At 32.7% G+C, this 27,482-nt stretch overlaps 1 protein-coding gene across 1 annotated transcript; it reads right to left on the reverse strand.

Moving 5' to 3' along the window:
- Positions 1-1,200: 1,200 nt before the first annotated feature.
- LOC134697605 (protein mono-ADP-ribosyltransferase PARP14-like) lies at positions 1,201-27,040 on the reverse strand. The gene is made up of 12 exons (XM_063559889.1): positions 26,910-27,040; positions 24,165-24,217; positions 23,070-23,245; positions 21,794-22,021; positions 19,172-19,393; positions 18,551-18,590; positions 10,309-10,406; positions 9,223-9,468; positions 8,542-8,772; positions 7,793-7,829; positions 6,620-7,201; positions 1,201-3,992 (listed from the first exon to the last, which is right to left on the reverse strand). The coding sequence occupies exons 2-12, from the start codon at positions 24,196-24,198 to the stop codon at positions 3,757-3,759; spliced, it is 2,130 nt and encodes a 709-aa protein (XP_063415959.1). The 5' UTR covers positions 24,199-24,217; positions 26,910-27,040; the 3' UTR covers positions 1,201-3,756.
- Positions 27,041-27,482: the final 442 nt, after the last annotated feature.

The raw sequence follows: 27,482 nt of genomic DNA on the forward strand, positions 1-27,482 counted from the left end.
GCATCTTTTATTTTAAATACTCCCTATTTTATCTAATGAGACCTATCGAAAATATCATAGATGGACAAGCAGAATCGACGGCTTTTTTATATATTTCATTTGTTCACGGCTAAGAGGATCAGAAGCAAGTAAAACATACGCATGAATCCTTCTCCGTTATACAATATAAATTACATTACAACTTGAATGATAGCATCCTTTATATGTAATACAAACAAATATTCATTCTTAAACTATGCTGAAAAAAAGGAAAGGAGATAAACAAAGGACGACAAAGATTAGTATTATGATGATGACGTGCTTTTTACATATCTTGATATAATACCATTAGGTATCTTTTAGGTATAAACACAAATATAGGTAAAACGCACGTCATTATCATTTTCGTCATCTCTGTTGTCATTATTCTCACGGCTCTTTTTTCGGTATAGTTTAGAATGTTTATGTTGTTTACGTCACTTAAAATAACAAGGTCCTCACATGAAAAAAAACCCATAAAAGACACATGTTGACGAGGTCCCAGACTAAAAACAAGCACTTTTTTATGATCTATGAAATATGTACATATGCGTAGTATGTAACTTGTATTAAAAAAAGTATAATACCGAAGTGAGAAATGCACACAGTAAGTAATGCAAGCTAAAGAGTATTCAATATTATATTGAAGTTCTAGGATTCATTTCTGAAATGCATATTTTCGTATTCAGAACCAAGATAGATAATTCGTACTCTTTTCCCGTCTGAATTGACATTAAAGCACGTTATAGTATAATTCTAATTATAGAGTTAAAGGAAAGATTTCAACTTATTCTAATTTGCTGTTACCTTGCAACTCATAATCTGCCCGTCTCAATAGAAGTCGAGGGCATTATCATTTGTTGCTTTACTGCGTACTTCAAAGTATGAGAATTTCCTCTGAATGAGCGTAACATTTTCTGTGTATACCAATTATTTCCAAATTTCGTTCTGATAAATGTAACTATTTTGCAATTTATTTTTCATTTCAGTACGCCATTTGCTTTAAATAATCTTTCATATAGACATCCTGGGAATTTAAAGGATAGTTTTTTGGGGTGATATTTGAAGTAAAACCATGAACATTTCCTGGTAAAGAATTATCTTAAGATATTTATTTACAATGAGAGCATGGGATACGACAAATACAGACTTAATTAAGTTTATTAATAATAATATACTTGCTCATATATGTTTATGGTATATTCATTAGATCATATCATTCTTTCATGAAAACTATGTAATGGGAAATGCGCATCAATGCGGCGTGGTGAAAAATATTTTGTGGTTAACCCTCCCGCTTTACATATGGACCGTGTGGAATAGACAAACACACAGCGATGCGCAAAGCAAATATTGACGTTAGGAATTTTGATTTATATACACACTTCTGGAATAATTTACATAAATTTACGGAAGCCCTGGAATACCATGCAATTAAAGTAAATTACAATTTTCGCACACATGTTAGTAATTTTTAAGCATGGTACTCCAGGGCTTCCGTACAAAAAAAGTAAAATTACAAAAATACCGACCTCCGAGTAAAGACCTTAATGAAATGACAAAATCTAAAGCCCAAACACATAACACGAATGCATAACTACTGTCATATTTCTGACTTGGTAACTGATATGCACTCCTGTTATGCAATATGTTCGTTATAAACTTTGCGGCGTGGTGAACAATATTTTGTGGTTAACCCTCCCGCTTTACATATGGACCGTGTGGAATAGACAAACACACAGCGATGCGCAAAGCAAATATTGACGTTAGGAATTTTGATTTATATACACACTTCTGGAATAATTTACATAAATTTACGGAAGCCCTGGAATACCATGCAATTAAAGTAAATTTCAATTTTCGCACACATGTTAGTAATTTTTAAGCATGGTACTCCAGGGCTTCCGTACAAAAAAAGTAAAATTACAAAAATACCGACCTCCGAGTAAAGACCTTAATGAAATGACAAAATCTAAAGCCCAAACACATAACACGAATGCATAACTACTGTCATATTTCTGACTTGGTAACTGATATGCACTCCTGTTATGCAATATGTTCGTTATAAACTTTGAGACTTTATTTGTTTTATTATTTACATGAAATATGCAGACATAAATCTTTTATCAATTTTAAGAAAAATCTATTGAAGATATATATTTAAACAATTTTTTTCATAAATTAATTATCATTAATATACCATGCCGAATTTTTCTAATACAATAAACATTTTTCAATATATGTATAGATAAAAAAAACATTTTTCCTCAAATTAATTCATTAACATTTCATTTGAATATATTATTCTTTAAAACAAATGTCTTTAAATAACATCTACATAATTGGACTTGAAACCTTTTCAATTTTTGCGAAGGTATATTAGTAACCAACAACAATTGATAAAAGTAAGAACCAAAGACATTTTAAACTAGAGGCTCTCAAGAGCCTGTGTCGCTCACCTGTTACTGTATTTACTGATGTTGGTCATCTTGGTTGGTAGGTGGGGTCATTAGACACTTTTTTTAAATAGAAACCATAGTGATGATTGTGGCCACGTTTAGTTTAATATGGCCCATAGTTTTAGAAAAGAAGATTTTTGTACAAGTTACAAGACGAAAATTTGTTCAAAATTGACTATAAAGGGCAATAACTCCTTAAGGGGTACTCTTACAATTTTTATCATGTTGACTTATTTCTAGATCCTACTTTGCTGAACAAAATTGCTGTTTACAGTTTAACTCTATCTATAATAGTATTCAAGATAATAACCAAAAACTGCAAAATTTCCTTAAAATTACCAATTTTAGGGCAGCAACCCAATAACGAGTTGTCAGATTCATCTGAAAATTTGCGAGGGGATAGATCTTATTCTGATGGACATTTAAATCTTGAAAGATTTGCCCTAAATGTCTTAGTTTTAAAGATATAAATCAAAAACTGCATTGTACCACTATGTTCTAATTTTAGCCATGTCGGCCATTTTGTTTGGTAGGCGGTGTCATCGGACATATTTTTCAAACTATATACCACAATGATAATTATCGCCAAGTTTGGTTTAATTTGGCCATGTAGTTTCAGAGAAGAAGATTTTTGTACAAGTTACAAAAACTGACGAAAATTTGTTAAAAATTGACTATAAAGGGCAATAACTCCTTAAGGGGTTGACTGACAATTTTGGTCATGTTGACTTATTTGTAGGTTTTACTTTGCCGAACATTATTGCTGTTTACAGTTTATCTCTATCTATAATAGTATTCAAGATAATAACCAAAAACTGCAAAATTTTCTTAAAATAACCAATTCAGGGGCAGCAACCTAACAACGGGTTGTCCAATTCATCTGAAAATTCTATGGCAGATAGATCTTGACATGATTAACAATTTTACCCCATGTCAGATTTGCTCTAAATGTTTTGGTCTCAAAGATATAAGCCAAAATATACATTTTACCCCTGTGTTCTATTTTTAGCCATGGCGGCCATCTTGGTTGGATGGCCAGGTCACCGGACACATTTTTTAAACTAGATACCCCAAGGATGATTGTGGCCAAGTTTGGTAACATTTGGCCCAGTAGTTTCAGAGGAGAAGATTTTTGTAAAAGTTTACGGACGACGGACGACGGACGCAGGACGACGGACGCAGGACGACGGACGACGGACGCCAAGTGATGAGAAAAGCTCACTTGACCTTTCAGGTCAGGTGAGCTAAAAATGTAATTAAAATATCCTTATAACTAATATCATTTGTATGTTATAAGATATTCCGGGTAGCATTTACAGCTATCATACACGACGAATTCCCTTCTATTGAATTCTGCAACGACGGAATCATAAAGTTCTGGGTGTGTTGTACACAAATCACTATTGCACGTTTTACAAGGAGGTCTTTTAAACGCTTTTGTCTGTGTTGTAATGAAAATATCACCTAAGCAAACTCTCATTAAAAACATCTTACTCTCTCCCTTTTGATTTTGATCTGAAATGAATTATAAATATTTTCAAATTAACGGAGGGGATTAATTTATCATATTGGACTTTGAATAATCACAATACATTTGTACGTTTCCACTTGTTACACTTTTGTGTTCCTGTTGTTCCTTTGTTTTTCTCTTATTGTTGATGTTTTATTTAGTTATAGTTTGTAACCCGGATATGTTTTCTCTCAATCGATTTATGACTTTTGAACACCCGTATACTAATTTTGCCTTTATTTATAACGCAAAGATGTCCCCAGTAAAAAACCTCTAACGAAACAATCGTCAATTGCATTTAAAATAACAAAATACAATCATTGATATTTTAAGTCTATATTTTTCTGATAATACTTCTCCTGCATCACTAGAAACCGTTTTCAAATAGTTTTCTTTTTAGCAGCTATTATACGATATTTATTAAAAACATTCTGGTACGTTTGTTTTGGTTTTTTATTTGCATATGTTTATATACCAACTTGTCCGTGCTGATTTTCAATGTATGTCCATGTTGGTGTGTTCTGTTATTCAGGTCAAGATTAACTAGAGGCTCCAAAGAGCCTGTGTCGCTCACCTTGGTCTATGTGAATATTAAACAAAGGATGCATTTGAATTCATGACAAAATTGTGTTTTGGTGATGGTGATGTGTTTGTACATCTTACTTTACTGAACATTCTTGCTGCTTACAATTATTTCTATCTATATTGAACTTGGCCTAAAAGTTTTAGTCGAAAATGTTAGTTAAAATTTACAAATTTTATGAAAATTGTTAAAAATGCACTATAAAGGACAATAACTCCTTAAGGGGTCAATTGACCATTTTGGTCATGTTAACTTATTTTTGGGTCTTACTTTGCTGTACATTGTTGCTGTTTAAAGTTTATCTCTATCTATAATAATATTCAAGATAATAACAAAAAACGGCAAAATTTCCTTAAAATGACTAATTCAGGGGCAGCAACCTAACAGCAGGTTGTCCGATCCATCTGCAAATTTCATGGCAGATTGATCTTCACCTGATAAACAATTTTACTCCCTGTCAGATTTGCTCTAAATGCTTTGGTTTTTGAGTTTTAGCCAAAAACTGCATTTTACCCCTATGTTCTATTTTTAGCCATGGCGGCCATGTTGGTTGGTTGGCCAGGTCATGCCACACATTTTTTAAACTAGGTACCCCAATAATGATTGCGGCCAAGTTTGTTTTAATTTATCCTGGTAGTTTTAGAGGAGAAGATTTTTGTAAAAGATTACTAAGATTTACGTAAAATGGTTAAAAATGACTGTAAAGAGCAATAACTCATAAAGGGGTCAACTGACCATTTTGATCTTGTTGACTTATTTGTAGATCTTACTTTGATGAACACTACATCTGTTTACAGTTTATCTCTATCTATAATAATATTCAAGATAATAACGAAAAACAGCAAAATTTCCCTAAAATTACCAATTCAGGGACAGCAACCCAACAACGTGTTGTCCAATTCATCTGAAAATTTCAGGGCAGATAGATCTTGAACTGATAAACAATTTTACTCCCTGTCAGATTTGCTCTTAATGCTTTGGTTTTTGAGTTATAAGCCAAAAACTGCATTTTACCCCTATGTTCTATTTTTAGCCATGGCGGCCATCTTGGTTAATTGGCTGGGTCACGCCACACATTTTTTAAACTATATACCCCAATGATGATTGTGGCCAAGTTTGTTTTAATTTGGCTTGGTAGTTTCAGAGGAGAAGATTTTTGTAAAAGATTACTAAGATTTACAAAAAATGGTAAAAAATTGACTATAAAGGGCAATAACTCCTAAAGGGGTCAATTGACCATTTTGGTTATGTTGACTTATTTGTAGATCTTACTTTGCTGAACATTATTGCTGTTTACAGTTTATCTCTTTCGATAATAATATTCAAGAAAATAACCAAAAACAGCAAAATTTCCCTAAAATTACCAATTCAGGGGCAGCAACCCAACAACGGGTTGTCCGATTCATCTGTAAATTTCAGGGCAGATAGATCTTGACCTGATAAACAATTTTACCCCATGTCAGATTTGCTCTAAATGCTTTGGTTTTTGAGTTATAAGCCAAAAACTGCATTTTACCCCTATGTTCTATTTTTAGCCATGGCGGCCATCTTGGTTGGTTTGGCGGGTCACGCCACACATTTTTTAAACTAGATACCCCAATGATGATTGTGGCCAAGTTTGGTTTAATTTGGCCCAGTAGTTTCAGAGGAGAAGATTTTTGTAAAAGTTAACGACGACGGACGACGACGGACGACGGACGCCAAGTGATGAGAAAAGCTCACTTGGCCCTTCGGGCCAGGTGAGCTAAAAAGGGAAATTTTGAGATATCTAAAAATTCGTTTCACACAGCCACATACTCATGAACCTGTCAGAAATAAGATCCTGGTCAAAGGATGTCGGGATATTTTTATGACGCATCTTTGATGTTTTCCAGTTAACTATTTGTTATAACTGTTCTTTACCAGAACCTTGTATATTGTATCAACAGGTGAAAAAGATAGTTGATGAAACGTTAACGATTGTTAAATGTTTAATTCTTTAAGACGTTTTTTAGTAATGTTTGGACTCCTCAGCAAGAATCAATGTATTAGTTTCCAATTAAGGTTTACCTGTATAACCAGCCGATTTGTCTGCCATATCGGCAGCATATACTCCTGTCCCTAGCAGTCCTGATGAAGCAAGCCTACTATCTAGACCTTGTTGTGTGATAACATCAACTACAGCAACTTTTGTACCATGAAACAAATAAAATTCATTAATTTCGTCGTGTAATTGCTCGGTCATCTCTTTATCAAGGTGTTTCATAGTAAGTGCAATACCAGTTGATTGTGGCACAATTTTGAGAGGTATACATGCTTGAGTAACATAAGCCTTTCGGAAAGTTCGTTGACACTCTTGCGTGTACTGCTCAAAGAGTAAAATATTCTCTATTCTTTCGATTCGAACTATCTTTGACCCTCCAGTACTGCTGAATGCTCTAGAAATAGATTGATAAGTTTTTGGGTCCACGGTTGAAACTTTGTAGGGATTGCCCTTTTGGGTGGTATTCCATTCTTTTATGGTTTTGGTATTCTTGAAGTGTGTCCAATATGATGGCGTTCTTGGTTCTTCTTTGTATTTATGAGCAAGGTAAGCTCTTGTACCACGTTTTGGTATTTGGGATGGTGGTGCTTGAACTACATTGGCAGTCGCTTTAATGAAAATAAAGTATTATTACATTTCTTTGAAATCTATACCAGAGGAATTTTTAGTTGCTTTTTTAAAATGGAAACATTTACCATTTAGCATTGAAATAAATATACATTATATTTAAACATATTTCATTTGAAGGTCGTGCACACAAAATCTTATAACCCTAAACAACAGCTGAAATCAATTGCCCATAATTAGGAAAAAAATCTAATTATAAGGTTTTTTATTTTGGTTACAACTTATAATAATTAATGACAATACCTAGCAGCCAACAACACTGCTTCCAGTCAAGATATTTGTTTGAATTGCGATAATCATAATAATCGATAATTACAACTTTGTTAGTATTTTCACAAAATTGCAGATATATAGAACTGCATCAAAATGAATATAATACTATATTAATTTCGTTCGTCCAAAACTCTTGTCAGTTTTGTCCTTAAAAGTATATAATTAATAATGAAGATGACATTCTTTAAGCGACCGTGGTGTTCTGAATTAAATTTTAATGGTACCACATTTTTCTTAAGATACACTTAATAATTTAATAAAAGCAATCACAAACATAATGTTTTGTAAGTATATTATACCTCCTCTACCTGATGTGGTAACTTCTGATGTGTACGCCTGTAAAATAATACACTAATGCTTACAATTTATTGGTACATTATTATTTTCTTATAACATTTGACACTTGTGCTCATTGGTGTTTGTCGCATAATTAAAAAAAACTTCTTTTTTTGTTTTTAATTATAATTATCCAATGAATTGAGAGGACCAATATTTAGTGTTTCGTCATAATACCAAAATTACCACGAATAATCAAAATCAATTCGAAGCCTATAACGTCACATATGTCAGTTATATTGTATATTATATATTGACTCTTACAACGAAATTGATATCTGATAAAATTTCAAAATCATGATTGAAATCTTACTTTCAATTGTCAAAAAGTAATATACAAACTAATACAGACAACACAAAGAATAGACAATGCAGTATGTTATCTATATGATATAAATGTTTGTTTCAGCTCTAGAAAATATTAAGTTACTAATACGTCTTGCAATTATGTATTCATCAATTTCTTTCATAATCAAATTTGAATACTGTACAGAGGATTATTTTCGAGGGCGTAAAATTTCGCGATTTTCATTGAATTAGGTATAATATGAAATATATTGGCGGTTTTTATTTTTGCGATTTGAAAACTTTTATTAATACCTTTACATGTGCCGTTTTAAATTGGCGCATTTTTCGTGATTTTGTTCTATCCGCGAAAATAATAGAAAATGTGCACCCCGCGACAATAACCCTCTACACGGTATGCGATTACCTGTTCAACGGAGCTCCAATCGTTTGTTCCACCAAAAATAACAATTTTAATCGTTTTGAGGGTTGATGGCGAGTTGTTCGTCTCAAATTCTCTTATCGCCTTTATTACATTAGTAGCAGCAGTTTTTGGAGGAAACTTCAGAAAGCCCGTTCCTAGCGCTGGAAAGACTATGCTTTGAACTGATTTTTTTTTAGCTTCGACTAGACACTTTGTAACAAAATTTTGTAGAACCTAGAAAAACACAAAAATAGCTAAATTGAGGTTTCAGTATTATTCTCCTAAAATCAAAATTTTCATGGCATAGTATAAAGGCATCAGTAGTAAACCGATGTACAAAAAAAATGCCGTGAATGCATTTACATTTTTTTTTAAATGAATCGATACCTCAATCATGAATTATTATATTTTCTTTATGTGCAAAATGGTTTATGAGACACAAAAAAGGTTAACACAAGTATTCAAATGACAAATAATCAAGAGACTTGTGTCATAAATTACACTTTTCAATTGATATGTTTAAAAGTAAAGCAAAATGTTTAATGAACAAAAATCTATTCTCCATTATCATTTTCTTTATGTTAATAGTCTGTGTGTATTTTGCAATATGTTTTATACGTTTAGGCAGTATCGAAAATATACGTAAGAGAGTGTCAAATTTACATTAGAGGTATTGATTCAAACCTTCTCTGGAAGCAATCCACTTGCTTTCTTTGCATAGAAAGATGTCATACACCCGTGATAGAGCTTTTTACAATGTAGTGAATGACCACCAGTCACAGCCAGGTCCCCAATTTTTATACCATTGGGATAGTTTTGGTCAATTTCTGCCTGAAGTCCACTTCCGGCAGCTTCATACATAGCCTTTCCCAATCCTGGTCTTGCATCAAGTTTCATATCAGAGGGACAACTATTCACTATAACGTCGGCCTACAATACAACGGAAAAAACTCACTATAACGTCGGCCTACAATACAACGGAAAAAACGAAGCAATTTCAATATGTATGATATATCATTGAATGCACTGAAACGGAGATTATTAAAAATTTATATTGTAAGTTTTACTTAAGGATAAAAATTTGAAGCCAGGTTCTGTAATATATAGCTTACATCAAAGACCTTTGCTTTGAATCAGGAAGTCTTGCAGGTCCTAGTTTTTTAAAACCATGAATGAAAAATCCTCTTTTTTGAACGTACAGACACCCAAATATGAATATTTTGCCACATGTGGCGTCAGATAAGCTTACTCGCTCAGGGCAACTCAGAGCTTTCCCGTTTGTTTTTATGTTGGTTTTTTTTGGGGGGGGGTTAGGGGTTAAGTAGGTTGAGGGGAGGTGGTTCGTGTTAATTAATAAGTTTTTCTATTTTGTGTTTTACGTTCCGTTTTTTGTTGTTGTTTTTTTTGTCGTTTTTTGTTTATTTGCCATATCTTTGTCAGTTTTTGTCGACTAACGAGTTTGCATATTACTTTGATATCTTTCGGCTCACTTTAAGCCAGAGATTGCTTTGACATTTGACTGCCTTCAAGTTTTCTTTATAGATACCATATACCCCATTAAGTTATTGACAAGGGTCGTCAGAGGTTAAAATTATCTCGCACTAGGTGTGACTATAGCTTATATAAAACAATATATATAAAGTTATACCAGTGGTGATTGATAATTATAACTACTGAACTGTTTGAAAGTTCTTTCCAAATTATGACTAAAAATCATGCATTCTCCTTTTTTTATTTTGTAAACGTCCTCTTTTTTATAACCATCCTTACTCTTTCAGTTATGATAGATCCTACTGCAATGTTTATACTGATGGTACCAATGTTTGCATCCAGAGAATTTCGGGTTACCATGTCTTTTTCTTGTAGACCTTGAAATTAAAGAAGAAAAATATTATTCATGAATTCTACAGATTTGGGTGACTAACTACTGGATATTTCATAAGAATCAAATAAAATATATACATTCATGGCGGGAAGATTTTGAGATTTCAGAGGAAAGGGTCACATTTAATTTTAACTTCTCTATTTTCCTGATTTTTTTACTATTTGAACTTCAGATTTTATATTTACACTTGGATGCTAACTAAATTATCTTTTGATTAGTTAATTCATACTACTGTTCGACAGCGGCATTTGTATAGCTGTTCCGGACCATATGAGTATGGTCATGACCATATGCGTTAACTAGTACTCATATGGTCCGACCGTACGCCATTCCGATATATCAACGATCTCAAATATCGAAGCCTCATAACTGCACTTCACCATACTCACAAGATAACTTAAATAAACTATATTACTTTCCAGTGGCTTCTTGTGTAACAGTTCATTAAGAAATTTTTGGAATTTATTTTTTAAGTCGACATATTGCCATTCACTCGTAATAGCAAATCTGTTATGACCATCGGTAATGACCATCGTAATAAAATGTGTTTATCATATACTTAAGACTAAATAACATATAAATTTTACAGTATGATAATAGCATTAAATTTACGTAAATTTCATATTTTTCGAATTGGTTCTAAGTGGGCTGATATGAAAAGTTTATCACATGCTTCGATTGTTATCACATGCCTTTCCGTAACGTAATCACATGGCATTCCGGTGATACTCGGCCAATTCCTGAAAATACACTTCAATGCTACGTTTTCAGTGAAAAACATTACAAAATAGTCAGTGTACAAAACAATTATAATGGAAAGTTTATCGTGTAAAATAATAAAAAAAATAATAAAAATAATAAAAAACAAGCAAATTATTAAATAAATGCGTTTTTTTATTTTTTCTGAAACATAATTTAGAAAGGTTTTTTTTAAAAATAACTTTTCCAAACAATGTTCATACTTATGCATATTGTTGAAATAATTTTTTTTGTCGATTCGTTTATATTAAACTGTTGGTTTTTTTTTTCTCTGTTGAGGAATATGATAGAAAAGTTTCATATTTGAATGTATCAAATTTGGGTCCGACTTCCGTGAACGTTTTTACTCTTTAAACTTCGGGAACCACGTAAAAGGATCAATACATTAATATGTTAATATTTTTACTGTTGAAGCATATGATAAAAAGATCATAACATGTCATATCGCATGTATTATCAGCCCTCGGTCAATATCAGCCCTCGAGCCATGCGGCTCTTGGGCTGATATTGAATCTAGGGCTGATAATACATGCGATATGACAAATGCCATGTAATAATCTGATATTATTATAGTTTTGAAAAGTAATTAAAATTAACAGTGTTAAACGTCTGAGTTTTATTTAGATAATTGTTTTATTATAATATAATAATAAAATGACCTACATGATATCGTCATTTTATTGGACTGTCATACCCTATGAAGGGGTGTTGCTAAATGGCGGAAACGGAAAACGGAACGGAAACAGAAACGGAAAGAAACTTTTGTGTAGACGGAATTTAAGGGAATTTTGCAGTTTTTGTGGAAATAAAGAACTGTGAAAATCATTATGTCTTGCTAGTAATTTTTGCTGTTAAAAGTTTTATCTATTTGCCATATATTTCAATATATCAAGTGAACAGGCAAGCAAGAAAATTCGTCATATAAGGTCGATAAGGTTACATTTGACCGTTTTTACGTGCATGAATAGACATTAGGTAGAACTCATTATTCTAATAAAATTGAGAATGAAAACGGTGAATATGCCAAAGAGGCAACAACCTGACTAAAGAGCAGATGGCAGACACCATCCGAAGGCCACCAATGGGTCTTCAACGCAGCGAGAAAATTCCGCATCCGGAGGTGGTGTCAGCTGGTCCCTAAATAAAATTGTGTACTAGTACAGTGAAAATGGGTGTCACAACAAACTCTAAAACATATAAATGAAAATATACAAGACTGAAAAGGGCACAGGTTTCTGACTTTGGACAGGCGCAAAAATGTGGCGGGGTTAAACATGTTTTGTGAGATCTCAACTCTCCCCCAATACCTCTAGCCAATGTATAATAAAGAAACACATATATACGCGGCATACACACACAGTAAAACTCATTTTAAAAGAAGTCCGAGTCCGATGTTAGATAAGATATATTTTTCACATCAGGTTTTCGTTTTTCATAGTGTTTCTTAATAGACAGCACTTGCTTTTTATCTCTATAATGATTTAATTTAAGCTATGTCGGCCAATTGGCTGACAGGCAGGGTTATCCAACAGTTTGTTTTAATTAGATACACCAATATTAATTGTTGCAAAATTTTAACCAAAACTATCAGACGACTTCCTTAAAAAACAGAAGTTCACTAACATTTGGCCCAGGAGTTTCAGAGGCTGAGAAATTTTGTAAAAGTCAACAAAGATGAAATCATACGACGAACGTCAAGTGACGGGAAAAGCTCACTTAGCAGGGCCAGGTCAGATAAAAAAAACTCTCTCAAAGTATACCAATAAAGACTAAAGCAGGTCATAGTACCAGAAAACGACCATGACAGAGCAAAAATATTGAATGAACATTTCACTATAATTGTATCAACTAAGAAGACATCAACTGAATATGTACCACTATAAAATAAACCATGCTATCCAAAACGTAAAGACATAGTAACTTTAGTATGGGCGAGAACAAAGTTGGAATATGAATTTAATAAATAAAAATTATGCGGGCCACAAGAAATAGGCCATAGAAGATAAAAAATATAGACCTAAAGCTATTTCAAAGCCTCGAACAAATAATAAAAGAATCATACATCTAAGACGTAAAGCCTTGATGATATTATAATAATCTAGACGGTTACACATTATGTTGGACTATACTATATGCTGCAGCATCTTGCAGAGAATGCATGTTTGAGATACTTAATTTGCGAAAATGCACAAATGTCTCATGTTGTCCATTTATCAGGTATCTAGCTGGCAGTGATGATTGTTGAAAAATTGGTGAATAATAGTATGATAGCTCTGCGAGTACTCTCAGAATTCTACCTATTGTCTTTATATTATAAGAGATACAATGCTTTTCCTACGTAAATACCAAACAGCTTACTTCAGTATTGCAATCTTTTATCAATCTTTTATTAAGGTCAATAGAGATTTTTTTTACGTTGTTGGGTTGCTAACTTGGCATTGACCAAACTTTAAAGAAAAATTTAAAAAAAAAAGTCGAACAGACTATCCTGATTTGCACGAACGACGTACACATTACTTTATCAAATATTTCAATAACATAGTATCATTATCTCCTGGTAATTATTTCAATACTTTATGCTTTACAATCTTTTGTTTTTGATTCATTCCACTGGGTTTTTTCTTGTGTAATAATATATCAAACATGCCTATGTAGATAAAATAACCAAAAAGAAAAGATATTTATTTATTTCTGTTTCCGTTTTCCGTTTCCGTTCCGTTTCCGTTTCCGCCGTTTAGCAACACCCCCTATGAAGAGTTTAGAAGTATTAAAAGTAAGCTGTAACAGAGTGTTAGTTACCCCGACCATACGCGTACGGTCGGACTGGTCGGATCGTACGAGTATATACCCATATTAAGAAAGGATATAGTTACGATACTGTTGTCAGGTCATTTAAGATTGTATATTTTGGCTTTAATATTGATTCACTTATAAGGTCTTTGCATCGGAACTAAACACATTTATTAAAAAAAAACAGTTGTTGGCATGACACGAGTTATGTTCTTATCATATATTTTATAATCGTATGATACTAAACCCCTAACGGGAGGGGTTGTGCCTGATATTTATATGATAAAGACATAATCTTTCAATCAGTTTAATTGAGGTCTGGAGCTGGCATGTCAGTTAACTGCTATTAGTCTGCTGTTATTTATGTATTATTGTCATTTTATTTATTTTCTTTTTTTTCATCTTCTGACATCAGACTCGGACTTCTCTTGAACTGAATTTTAATGTGCGTATTGTTGTGCGTTTACTTTTCTACGTTGGCTAGAGCCATAGGGGGAGGGTTGGGATCTCATAAACATGTTTAACCCTGCCGCAATTTTGCGCCTGTCCCAAATCAGGAGCCTCTAGCTCCGAGCTTAGTATGACGTCCATTATCACTGTACTGGTATACATATTTTGTAAGGGGCCAGCTGAAAGACGCCTCCGGGTACGGGAGTTTCTTGCTACATTGAAGACCCATTGGTGGCCTTTGGCTGTTGTCTGCTCCATGGTCGGGTGGTTGTCGCTTTGACACATTCCTTTTTTTCCTTTTTCAATGTTACCCATACGGTCATGACCATACGCGTATGGTGCAAATACTCATATGGTCCGGAACATAGCTATTAGAAGTGGGACATTTAAAGACGTATCGTATCCGTATCTGATACGTTGGCGTATCTAAACGTATATATGGGTTATTATTCAAATGATTGTTTACGTGCATAAATAGTAATCGAAAAAAGGGGGAAAAGTAGAGGGCAATGTTTAATCTATTTCATTTTTAATGTATAAATTGTTCTTTTATGATATTGAATAATTGTTTAATTTATATATAATTTGTGTTTACATACTCCCGTCTTGTATGTCAAAATCTGCACTTTATTATATTTATTGTCCTAAAATGATGTTTCTACTATATTAACAGTTCTTATAATACAATTATGAAAACATTGCATGGACGACATCAGAAGCTAACATTTACACACCCTTAACAATCACGTGATTTTCGTGTCAATCTATTCACTTGTTACAGTACATAACACTACATGTTTTAAAACTTGATATTTAAATCATTAGAACTACCCTGGCGTGAAGTTGAATTATAAAACAATTAAAGTTAGGCAGCAACCATTTGATTTTCGGGGGGGGGGGGGGGGACGGGGGAGTTATGTTTTTTTTTGGAAAAAAAGTTTGTTTCCAGTTTTTGGAGAAAAAAAAAATTGTATTTGATTCTGAGAAAAAAAAAATTGTTTCACCCTCAGCTGCCACTATATGTAATGCTGCCTTAGCGATATGTATATACGTAATTTGAATTTGCTAATAAAAGGGAATTGAATCATCCATATCATATGAATCGAATTGATTACTGATACCAATAATAATAAATTTATAAATTAGCAGGCAATCCTTTTATTAAAATGTGTACCCCGAGTACACCATCTAGGGTGCGTTCGACTTTGGTGACTTAACACGACTTTCATTTGAATTTACAGGTTGGTATGTCTTTTTGTAAACCATAAACGCTAGCACATCAAACGAGTGAGTAAACTATGTTTATTTTTTTTCATTAAAAAATAACTTAATTTTAAGTCTGTTGTAGATTTTCAGTATATTTGCCACCAAGTCCCGATTTTCTGAACGAAGTGTCTTTTATCGAGTGCCCGGTTTAGATATAAACGAGTATTCATAAATTGAAAATTATCATGTAATAAAAAGACTGTATCAATGGGTATTAATGACAGAAAGATGTCTAACATAGAAAAACATTTATTTAAACACGAAAATAATCTATGAAATGAATAACACATAGATATCTTCAGATACGTCAACGTATCAGAAACGGATACGATACGTCTTTAAATGTCCCACTTCTAATATTAATACATTTGCATTATTCACGTATCAGGATACGTGCACGGATCGACGTATACGTATCGAACAGATTTGTTTACAATAATGATTTAACCCCGATCTCAATTAAAATTTAATGCATTATATGATATTTTCATCGGGACCAACTTGACTTAATTTATCTTTTCCTCATATACGTGTTATACGATACAACGATACAGATACGCCAGCTAATACTTGATTAATGCAAATGCTCTATTAGAGCATTTGCATTATTCACGTATCAGGATACGGACACGGATCGACGTATACGTATCGGGTAGATTTGCTTACAATAATGATTTTACCCCGATCTCAATAAAATTTTAAGGCATTATGAAATATTTTCATCGGGACCAGCTAGCCTTAATTTATCCTTTCCTCATATACGTGTTATACGATACGTCGATACGGATACGCCAGCAAATACTTGATAAATGCAAATGCTCTATTTATGAGTATCCAACTAATTGCGTGGAGGCTCAGTATCGTCTGCATGTAAGTAAGGTATAATGGACATTAATTTACGTTAAAAGTTCAGAATAATTGAGCAACCTTAAGATAGTGTCAAGCGCAGTTCCGTTGATATATTTTAATTCTTATATTGTATAATTTTTTTCATTCTTAAGAATAAACGAATGAATGAAATATTATACGTGAATCACACCATTTCCGATACATATCATGATGAAGAGCACTTAAGGGCGACGTCCATCGATTTGAACTAATCTCGAAAAAGGAAATTAATGAAAGGACTTTCATTTAAATGAAGACAAAATTATTCTAATGCTTACTGTGTAATATTTTTTTAACAAATTCCTTTTTTTTAACATACATGTCCAAGCTATTGATATATTTGTTCATTTAAAACTGTTTATGCACAACGAGGTTATTCAAAGAACTTACCATTTCATAATGATTTGTGGTTGATTTAATTACTTGTCAAAACTAGAGTCTCTCAAGAGCATGTGTCGCTCACCTGTTGCTGTATTTACTTATGTCGGCCATTTTGGTTGTGAGGCGGGGTCATTAGACACTTTTTGTAAATAGATACCCTAGTAATGATTTGGTTAAATTTGGCCCATAGTTTTAGAAAAAAAGATTTGTGTACAAGTTACAAAAATGACGAAAAGTTGTTAAATGTTGACTATTAAGGGCAATAACTCCTTTAGGGGTCCTCTAACAATTTTGATCATTTGACTTTTTGTAGATCTTACTATGCTGACCATTATTGCTGTTTACAGTTTATCTCTATCTATAATAGTATTCAAGATAATAACCAAAAACTGCAAAATTTCCTTAAAATTACCAATTTAAGGGCAGCAACCCAACAACAGGTTGTTGGATTCATCTGAAAATTTGCGAGGGGGTAGATCTTATTCTGATGGACATTTAAATTATGAAAGATTTGCCCTAAATGTCTTAGTTTCAAAGATTTAAAGCAAAAGCTGCATTTTACCACTATGTTCTAATTTTACCCATGTCGGCCATTTTGTTTGGTAGGCGGGGTCATCGGACACATTTTTAAAACTATATACCACAATGATAATTGTGGCCAAGTTTGGTTAAATTTGGCCAAGTAGTTTCAGAGAAGAAGATTTTATTGTACAAGTTACAAAAAATGACGAAAAGTTGTTAAAATTTGACTATAAAGGGCAATAACTCCTTAAGGGGTTGACTAACAATTTTGGTGATTTCACTTATTTGTAGGTCTTACTTTGCTGAACATTATTGCTGTTTACAGTTTATCTCTATCTATAATAGTATTCAAGATAATAACCAAAAACTGCAAAATTTCCTTAAAATAACCAATTCAGGGGCAGCAACCCAACAACAGGTTGTCCGATTCGTCTGAAAATTTCAGGGCAGATAGATCTTGACCTGATCAACAATTTTACCCCTTGTCAGATTTGCTTTGAATGCTTTGGTTTCAAAGATATAAGCCAAAATATACATTTTACCCCTGTGTTCTATTATTAGCCGTGGTGGCCATCTTGGTTGGATGGCCAGGTCATCGGACACATTTTTTAAACAAGATACCCCAAGGATGATTGTGGCCAAGTTTGGTTAATTTTTGCCCAGTAGTTTCAGAGGAGAAGATTTTTGTAAAAGTTTACGGACGACGGACGACGGACGCCAAGTGATGAGAAAAGCTCACTTGACCTTTCAGGTCAGGTTAGCTAAAAACGACTTGGTTCTGTTTAATTTCTTAGGGGTATTAATATAAATGACAATATCCTTGCGGTTTCTCTCCACACCAAATTGTATACTAGTGAATAGTATTAGTTATTTAATCACTTTTGTTTTGTTTTTTTGTTCCCGTATAATCTTGTATAATATGAAAACAGCATATATATTTTTAAACAATCTTCCAATTGGCCTACACTCATTGGCATGGCTTTATTCATTACATGATTACCAGCATGCTATGAACTTTATCTTGGTAAACATATATAGATTAAAATATAAATTTTGTTTAGACTTTTTCACCTTTGCTAGTTGCCTTTGACTTTGCTTCTTCTAGAAACTCCTGTCAATGTAAACAAATCTAGGTTTAGAAACACAATGTTCGCATTAGTTATATTACATTGAATGACCCATGAATAAAAATAAAAGTGTTTATGTCAAATTGAATACAGCCAATTGGCATGGAAAATCGTTGATAGAAATCTGCACAAAATTGTAGATCATGAAGTTACGAAAATAAGAAAATGTGATTATCTTTGATTGCTTATGAGTCCACTATCTGAATGACACAGTTCACCGGGTCGCCTTCAACAACGAGAACATCCCATGCGTGTTCACATTTATCATTTGACTTTATTAGTATAAATATTCAAAAGCCAAATTATATAAATAAAATATGTGATTTCAAAACGTTTCACATTATAATGTTTAAATAATGAATGTCTATCTTGAGTGTTTCTCCTTTTGCTTAAAATGCTGTTAAGTGTGCCTAAATCCATATGAGGTAATGTGTGGAGGTGGACGGGTAATTCGCGTGTTTTCCCCCTTATGTTCTCAATTTTATTTCTATATAATCCTGCTGAAAATGAGATCATAAAACAACAATACAATTATTACAAAATATTGCAAAAAGTTATTATGTACCTTAAAAGTATCGTTGTCTCCAGAGAACACGATACAGTTCACAATCTTGACTGTAGAATTAGGATTCGATTTGGCAAAATCTTCCACAGTTTTGAACATTGAAGCAATAACAGTCCTTGGTGGGTATTTCAGGAATCCAGTTCCCAGTGCAGGAAACGACATCGATGTTAGCCTCTGTTTGTTCGCCTCCTCAAGGCAGTTACGCACAACGACATCTATGTTCTAAAACGTATATGAAATTATAAGAACTTTCAGGATTTACTACACTGTTTCTATTGAGACCATTCTAAGACATTGCACACAAAAATATTTTTTATTTTAATTTTACGAAGTTGATTGCCATGGAAAATTAAAATTGACTTAATCATATTTGTAAACAAATGCAACAGTATTATATCGCTGTTCGAAAGTCATAAATGGATTAAGAGAAACAAAAATCGGGGTTACAAACTAAAACCGATAGAAACACATCAACTAAAAGAGGAAAACAACGAAACAACCGAAACACTGAAGAACAAAAAAAACGACGATGCAACACACACAGATACGAACTATAATATAACAACTGCCATTTTCCTGAATTGGTACAGGACATTTTAAAAAAATGGTATTGTAGCTAGCCAAACCTCGCGCTTTTATGGCAATGTTAGATATAACACTAAAATGACAACATTACAAGCTAGGACTAACTCACAGCATACATTACTGCAAGAACATTCAGGAGAAAATAGAACACTAATAAGCAATACAATAATTCATTTCGATATGATTATATATAGTTATTAAAGGAACCAGGCTTATAATTAATACACCAGACACGCGTATCGTTTAAATAAGACTCATCAGTAACGCTAAGATCAAAATAGTAGGAAAGCAAAACAAGTACAAAATTTAACAGCATTGATGATCCCATACCAAAAAGTTGAGCCACATACGGCTAAGGATATCTTAACAACAAGAACGTAAATGCATTCCTTTGAATTCATACTAAATTATTGTCTTAAAATTGTAATGACCTCTTTACCTTTGTATTTCACACTAATTGATGGACTGCAACAATATGTACAAATAATTACATTAGATGTATGTTTCATTATAATACGTTATTCTGATTGGCTAATAGCACATCACATGTTATTCCGTAAGCAATTGCATGAGACAATAACATTCAATTCATGATGACACGAGGTCCCACAATAAAGTGCACGGGTGAATTTAAAAATTAAACTTCATGAAAATCGTGTTTTTATAATCCTAGCTAAAAAATGTAATTATAAGTATTGAATACTTCTTTTTGTAACTTTATAGGGTTGTAAAAGCGTTGACCGTGCGTACATTTTTAGAAATATGTTTGCTTTCACAACATGTTCTCATCGCAATTAACTAGGTGATTAAAAATTACATCCATGAGATGTACTGACCTACGTCATAGTTCACCTGTGTAACATACACTAGCTTTAGTTTTAATTTGTATTTTAATTGAATAATTTCAATTAAGTGAACAAAAAACTGAATTTATTCCAGGGGTGGTGGTGGATTGTGGTAAGTATATTTAACCCTATAAATTCATATAAAATCTCTTCTTGAGGTTTCAAAAATTACCATTTTATATGAATTTGGTTAAATATACTTACCATGAAATTACATTTATATTATATAGAATATTTACTGATTAACAAGCAGTATTTCATTTGGTGGAGGATAAATTCTCTCACACACATACAATTTCAACATATAAAAAATTATGTGAAATTTTGTAAAAAGTAACTCCATTAAATTTTGTAAATACGGATATTAGTAAAAACCGAAATTACTGAATTTATTATACAATGCAGCTATGCTGCATAACTATATGTATCAATGGCAAAGTGACTATGTTAACCAAATGACTGGGTTGAAGTCACAAAATACTACTTAAAGCTGTTTGGTATAATTATATATTGAATCATATCAGAATGTATAGGATTCAGATGAGGTGAACCAAGACAGAAATATAATGAGCATTTTTGATAGTGAAAACCATTTCTGAAATAACTAAGAACACTTGGGATACTGCAAGTTAGTACAAGTGTTTTCCATATTGTCAAACAAGTGTTTTTCTTAAAATACAACTATAGAACTATATTTGACAAGTTGCATTTAAGTATTTCTGATAGCGAAATAATTTCTGAAATTAATATAAACAATTGTCAAGAGCAACATACAAGAGTTGTTCATTATGTCAATTTTTTTGTTTTCTTTAAATTTGGAACTGTACATGGCAAGATATTCTAGAAAGTTAACCGTTGTGAAATGTTAATTAGAAATATCAAAACATTTTATTTTAGACAGATTTTTCATAGCTGGAGAAAATCATCTGTTAGTATTCTTTTTGGATTTATAAGGACAACAATCATGGCTTTAATTCAGCTCAACATCCAAATGTTCTGTGGAAGCAGTATATCAATGGAAACATGTATACTGAAACTTTTTTTTACAAAATGTACTTCGGTCAACGCTTTTACACCCCAATAAATTTACAAAAAGAAGTTCAATTCTTAAAGAGTACTGACTTCTAATACCGGTACAATTAAAGGTAAAAATATGCTCTAAATTTTTGCCAACGAAAATATGTTACATTACCTTTTCGTCTCCCTGAGCTTGCCATTTTGGCAACGTCACATGAAATATTGCCTTACAATGAAGATTGCCTGGACCAGTTATTGCCACTGTCTTGCTGTTTATACCAGACGGATACTGGTCCGTACATTCTAACTGTATGCTATCTCCAGCAGCTTCTAATAAAGCTTTGGATGCTCTCCCTTTTCTTAGATCTAAATCTGTCACTGCGCTATTGACTAATACGTCAGTCTGTAAGAATGAGAAGTTTTTTTAATAAAAATTTCTATTTTGTTCTAAAATGTGTTTTCTATAATTTATTTAAATGATCATAGTTAATCTTTAGACGGAAGGCTTCCATTCGCGCCCGGTGCGACACATGGCCCTATCGACGGTTGAAAGTTGTAAGTGAGTTAATCTTTTGTGGAGTAAAAAATACGTTTCATATGTAAAGTTTAGTAAATATTTGTCAAAAAATAAAACAAGGAAATAAATAATATACATATCAGTAGATAGTCAGCTATCTTAAATTAATTTAGATATTAGATGTAACTATCATCATGGCTTGAGCATCATGGGAAATTTTGTAACCTTGAGGTGTCTAGATATTTTTAAAGATTAAATAAACCATTTCATCACCAACGAATGTTGATAGTGATGCTCATCTCTTAGAATAATTATGTACTTATCCGCTTCGATCATAGGAAAATCTATATTTTTAAGTGAGTCATTTAAACAGTTTGGTTTCGGTTTCGTTAACTTGATATAAATTATAAGGAAATACGCTTCTTAATCAAAATTATGTTTTTTAACGTATACTACTGAACAGCTTTAGATGATGTTTTGTTGTAGGCACATTTTTATATTAGTTTAAAAATATTCAATAATGACATTTATTCTCTTGACCGCATCAAATTATACTAAACTCTGAAACTTACAATAGACGATGTATACGCATGTACTTGAACGTGCACATAAGATTGTCTTGTAGAATTGTAAATTAAATCAAATGCGTTAATAACTGCTTCAAATCGTAGAAAAAATACAGTTATAGAAAGCTTGTATAAGGTTAAGACCTTGTGATATAACCACGTTAATGGATATATCATGTATTAAAAGAAGATGATTTAAAAGAAAATATAATGTCAACCGACAGATATTTACGGTAACAGACTCGAATAAGACCACTGTCTTTCCTAGTCATATACAAATAAACGAAATATGAGTTGCACTACCTGAAATTAAAAAGTAATTATATTCAATGAATATGTATATTTTGAGGCTGATTTGTCCTACATACCGTTTGGTGTATTATATTCCCTTTGATAACACTAAGAGCTATATTTCCAATCTGTACAAATCTCGGCCTAGTTTGTCTAGTCGACCCATGGTGTCTCGATCTGTGGTGTCGGTGTCCCTGTGTACTCCCTGTAGTGGTGACTGCCGGGGAAGGTACCACCGTCGGTGTGTTAGTAGCTGACATTTTGAAGAAAAGAAATATACTGGTATTTTTTTATTTTAATTTTGTAGGTTAAATTTTACCCAAATATAGATAAATAACAAGTGTAAATATTTAGTTGGTTGTTATCATAGTATCAGATATCCTATTTAACAGGAAACATATAAATAGAAATTAAATATTTCCCGAAAATATTATTCTTATTTGTTTTGTTTTAAACTGTGCTTTTCATGAGGGTTAAAGTTATTTGAACTTTGTCGTATCTAGGACAGCAGGAAGTATGATTTTAATGTCGTTCTTATAATAATTACGCCATTTAGTGACTTCTGTAAGAATTTCTTTACGATATTTATAGTGTGTTTTGTAATTCATTATGGGTAAAAAAAAATATTTAAGAACCTGAAAAAAAATACCCATAATTTTTTTTCTTAAAATAAAATTTCACAATTTTAAAAATTTAAATTGCACCATATTGTATGATAAACGATAAGCGTACGTTATTTTAAGTAGTCAAAAACTGATAAGTGTTTGCTAAACGCTTATTCAGTGGCAAGAAATTTAGGAATTGTAAAAATATCCATCATTATGTTATTTCTAAGTGGATTAACAGGAATAATGAACCGAAAATGGCCCGCAACTAGAAAACGAGACAATTTGTTTGATTGGGTCAGACTATTGCAATGTTAGCTACTGTAATCTAAATATCAGTCATAGAGTTATTACAAGGGTGGGTAGTGTGTTGATAAAGTGGTATACTAACAATATTGGGCATCCCATTTAAACAGAAATAGTTGCGTTTTAATAAATTCCACAAAAACAAATGGCTCCCTTTCTCTTATCACGATTCTAACATTTAGAAACTTCCAAATACTACAGTGACGTCACTATATGTTTGGTAGGTGTCTGTAAATTACTACAGTTTTATATTCCTCTTACTTGTCACAGCTGGCTGATCTTGGGTGTTTCCCATCTTTATCTTCCGTTTACAACTAAAATAAAATATGTCATTGATTGTCTTATAATTGTGTCTATAACATTAATTTTACTATCATTCCATTATTTCAATACCGGGTTATAGTTCTAAATTGTTTGATATGACCAACGAAGTAACAACTGCAAAGAAAGGTGCAGTGTGTGACACAACCATATCATTATTTGTAATATTCCATCCTTCTAATCAGATTGCAAAACTGGGGCGGATCCATTATTTTTTTTAAAAAGGGGTAGGGTCCAAAACAGGAGAAAAAATGTCTATGAAAGGGAATTTCCAACCCTCTGACACCCCTTGATCCGCTACTGAAAAGGTGTAAGGGTTGTTTAATAATACAACACATTTGAAAATATTTTACTAGTTGCATTTTCAAAAAAACGCAATACTCTCTCTGATGAGTTTAAATTAGATATAATGTATCCATAGCAAGTTGCTGTCTTTGTAGATGTGATAAGCGACTTTTATCTAGATCAAGTATATGAATGTCACAACTAGTTGATAACATCTCTTTATTTCTAATCATAACAAAATTGTTAATAAGAACGAAGAGAGACAACTCTAATATTCCTGCTTTATACAACTGATAAATACGTATGATTTATTAGACTTACTGGAATAGAGAGCAGTTTTTTAATATCGGTGGATCGTAGAAAGCCAGAGTGCCCGGACAGAATTCTGACCTTCGGTATGAAGACTTACATATCTAGTAAATTGTGATTGGACTCCGTAATAGGTCTCCTCCACGTACGGGATTCTAACTCGCAAACTCGGTGTTGACATGTACAGTCCGAGCTATTTTAAAAGTTGTTCGACTACTTAGACCAATAGGTCACTGAGACACCTTGCATAAATAATGAGCATCAACAGGTAACTGCTCGTTTCATTTTATGGCATATTAAGGGTTATAACTATTGAGTGACAAGTATGGCAAGAATAACTAGAGGCTCCAAGGAGCCTGTGTCGCTCACTTGAAATTTTTGTTTACAATTGATGCATTTAATAATGCAACCATTATAATTTTACTTAAGTTTCAGAGTTATAAGCCAACAACTTTATTTTACCCCTTTGTTCTATTTTTAGCCATGTCGACCATGTTGGTTGGCGGACGAGTTCATCGGACACACTTTTAAAAATAAATACCAAAATGATAATTGTGGCTTAGTCTGGTTAAACTCTGTCTCAGTATTTTAAGTGGAGACTGAGAGTTTTGTAAAAGGTTATAACTATTTACAAAAAATTTAACAAATTTGGTCCTATAGATCTTACTTTGCTGAACAACATTACTGTTTACAATTAAATTTTATCCATAATAATATGCGGGCGTATGACGTTTGCGCCGATTTTTTAAATTTTCATTTTTTCATTTTCGCCGATTTTATTTTTTTCTTTTGCGCCGATTTTATATTTGCTCCCAATTGCATTTACAGTTTAACATAGGTGAGTACATACTGGCCATACATATCGGAAGGTCAGTTCAAATGAGACAAAGGTATACTTATTTTTCTACACACCTTAACCTTGGATCTGCAACATTTATAGATGGAACTTTTAAGTCCTGTCCGAAATACTTTTATCAGTTACATACTCTACACGGATTTAAAAATGGAAACTATATACCCTCTAACAATCGAAAGATGAACAGTGTTATGAATTGATGGGAAAAATAGTTTGCGATCTTTGCCGTCAAAAAGAATTTACCTTTGTGGCCGAGGTTATGCGTATTGACTTTGAATAAGCAATGCATAACGCAATAATGGATGATTTTCCCCAATGTACAAGTGATAGTTGTCGTTTTCATCTGGCTCAGAACTGGTGGAGGAAAATCCAGTCGGTTGTGTTGAGCACATATCTAGAGTATAAAGACACATTATGTGACATCAAGTATGTCTCAATTGATTGACAATTTCTAACATTTGAACAACTGGCTATCGGAACAGGTCTATGATGATAAATGAAAAATTGCATTTCACCTGTAATTTAGCTTTTAAAAAATCGGTGCAAATGAAAAAGAAAATCGGCGCCAATGAAAGAAAAAATTGGCGCAAATGAATTGAGATGTGCGCAAATGTAAAACGCCGCTATATTCAAGATAACCAAAAACTGCAAAATTTCCTTAAAATTACTAATTCAGGGGCAGCAACACACTAACGGGTTGTCTAATTCATTCTGGGCGGAAAGATGTCAACCAGATGAACATTTTAACCCCGTGTCAGATTTACTCTAAATGCGTTATAGTTTCAGAGATATAAGACACTTTTATCTTTGTAAACGGCTGCATTGAAGACCTATGATTGGTGACCTTCTGCTGTTGTCTGTTCTATGGTCGGACTGTTGTCTCTTTGACACATGGCCCATTTCCATTCTCAATTTTTTTTTGTGTAGTTTATATGTTGTATGCCTATTGTTATGACTTTGATAAATAAAGATTATTTTTATTACAAGAAGGTAAATCTAGAAAAGCGCTTCACATGCACAGAATTTATTAAGACTCCCAAACTACATGACCGGTATACAGGATAAGAGTTCAAAGCGTACTTTTATTTGGTCACGTGTATATCAATTACATTCTCAGTAGACGTGTATTGAAAAAACACAAAGAAAACACATCAAGAATCATAATTACTAAATACGAACCATTTTACAGCAAAGCGTCATAACAATACAATGTAGTTAGAAACCATATGATTTACCTTAGTTTCGTTTTAATATTCCCAGTATATACACATACTTCCGTTTAAAGATGTCATTGTGTTCTTTAAATCTGGGTATTTTCAGAACAAGGAAGTGCATTTAAGAATAATTTAAATGGTTTATATATAATATGATATTGATTGCTGATCTAAACTTGTCTCAGGTATAGATTTAAAGGCGATGTAAGGTATACCATGTATACCATGTATGCGTCAATGAAACAACACCCGACGGAAATAAACAAAAGACATTTAGAGGGCAACCTATAATGCTTTAGTCTAAAACAATAGGTGTCTATATAAAATGTTGAGATCTAATTCATCCAAGTCTTATAACGTTGTGGGTAAATTAAACAAACTTATCAAATGTTCATCACATGTTTATTCCAATTCTATAAATAATTTAAAATTTAAGATATGAAAAACGACAAATATTGTCGATTTTCTTACCTGGGACATACATCAGTAAACTTTGCCTTTTGAAACTGTTTTTTTTTAACAACTCTCCTTTTACAAAATTACATAGCCCACATGCATATTTTACAGGAAAAGTGATTTCACTCTAATATAACG

The sequence above is a fragment of the Mytilus trossulus genome, chromosome 14, assembly GCF_036588685.1.
Source record: "Mytilus trossulus isolate FHL-02 chromosome 14, PNRI_Mtr1.1.1.hap1, whole genome shotgun sequence".
Classification (NCBI taxonomy): domain Eukaryota; kingdom Metazoa; phylum Mollusca; class Bivalvia; order Mytilida; family Mytilidae; genus Mytilus; species Mytilus trossulus.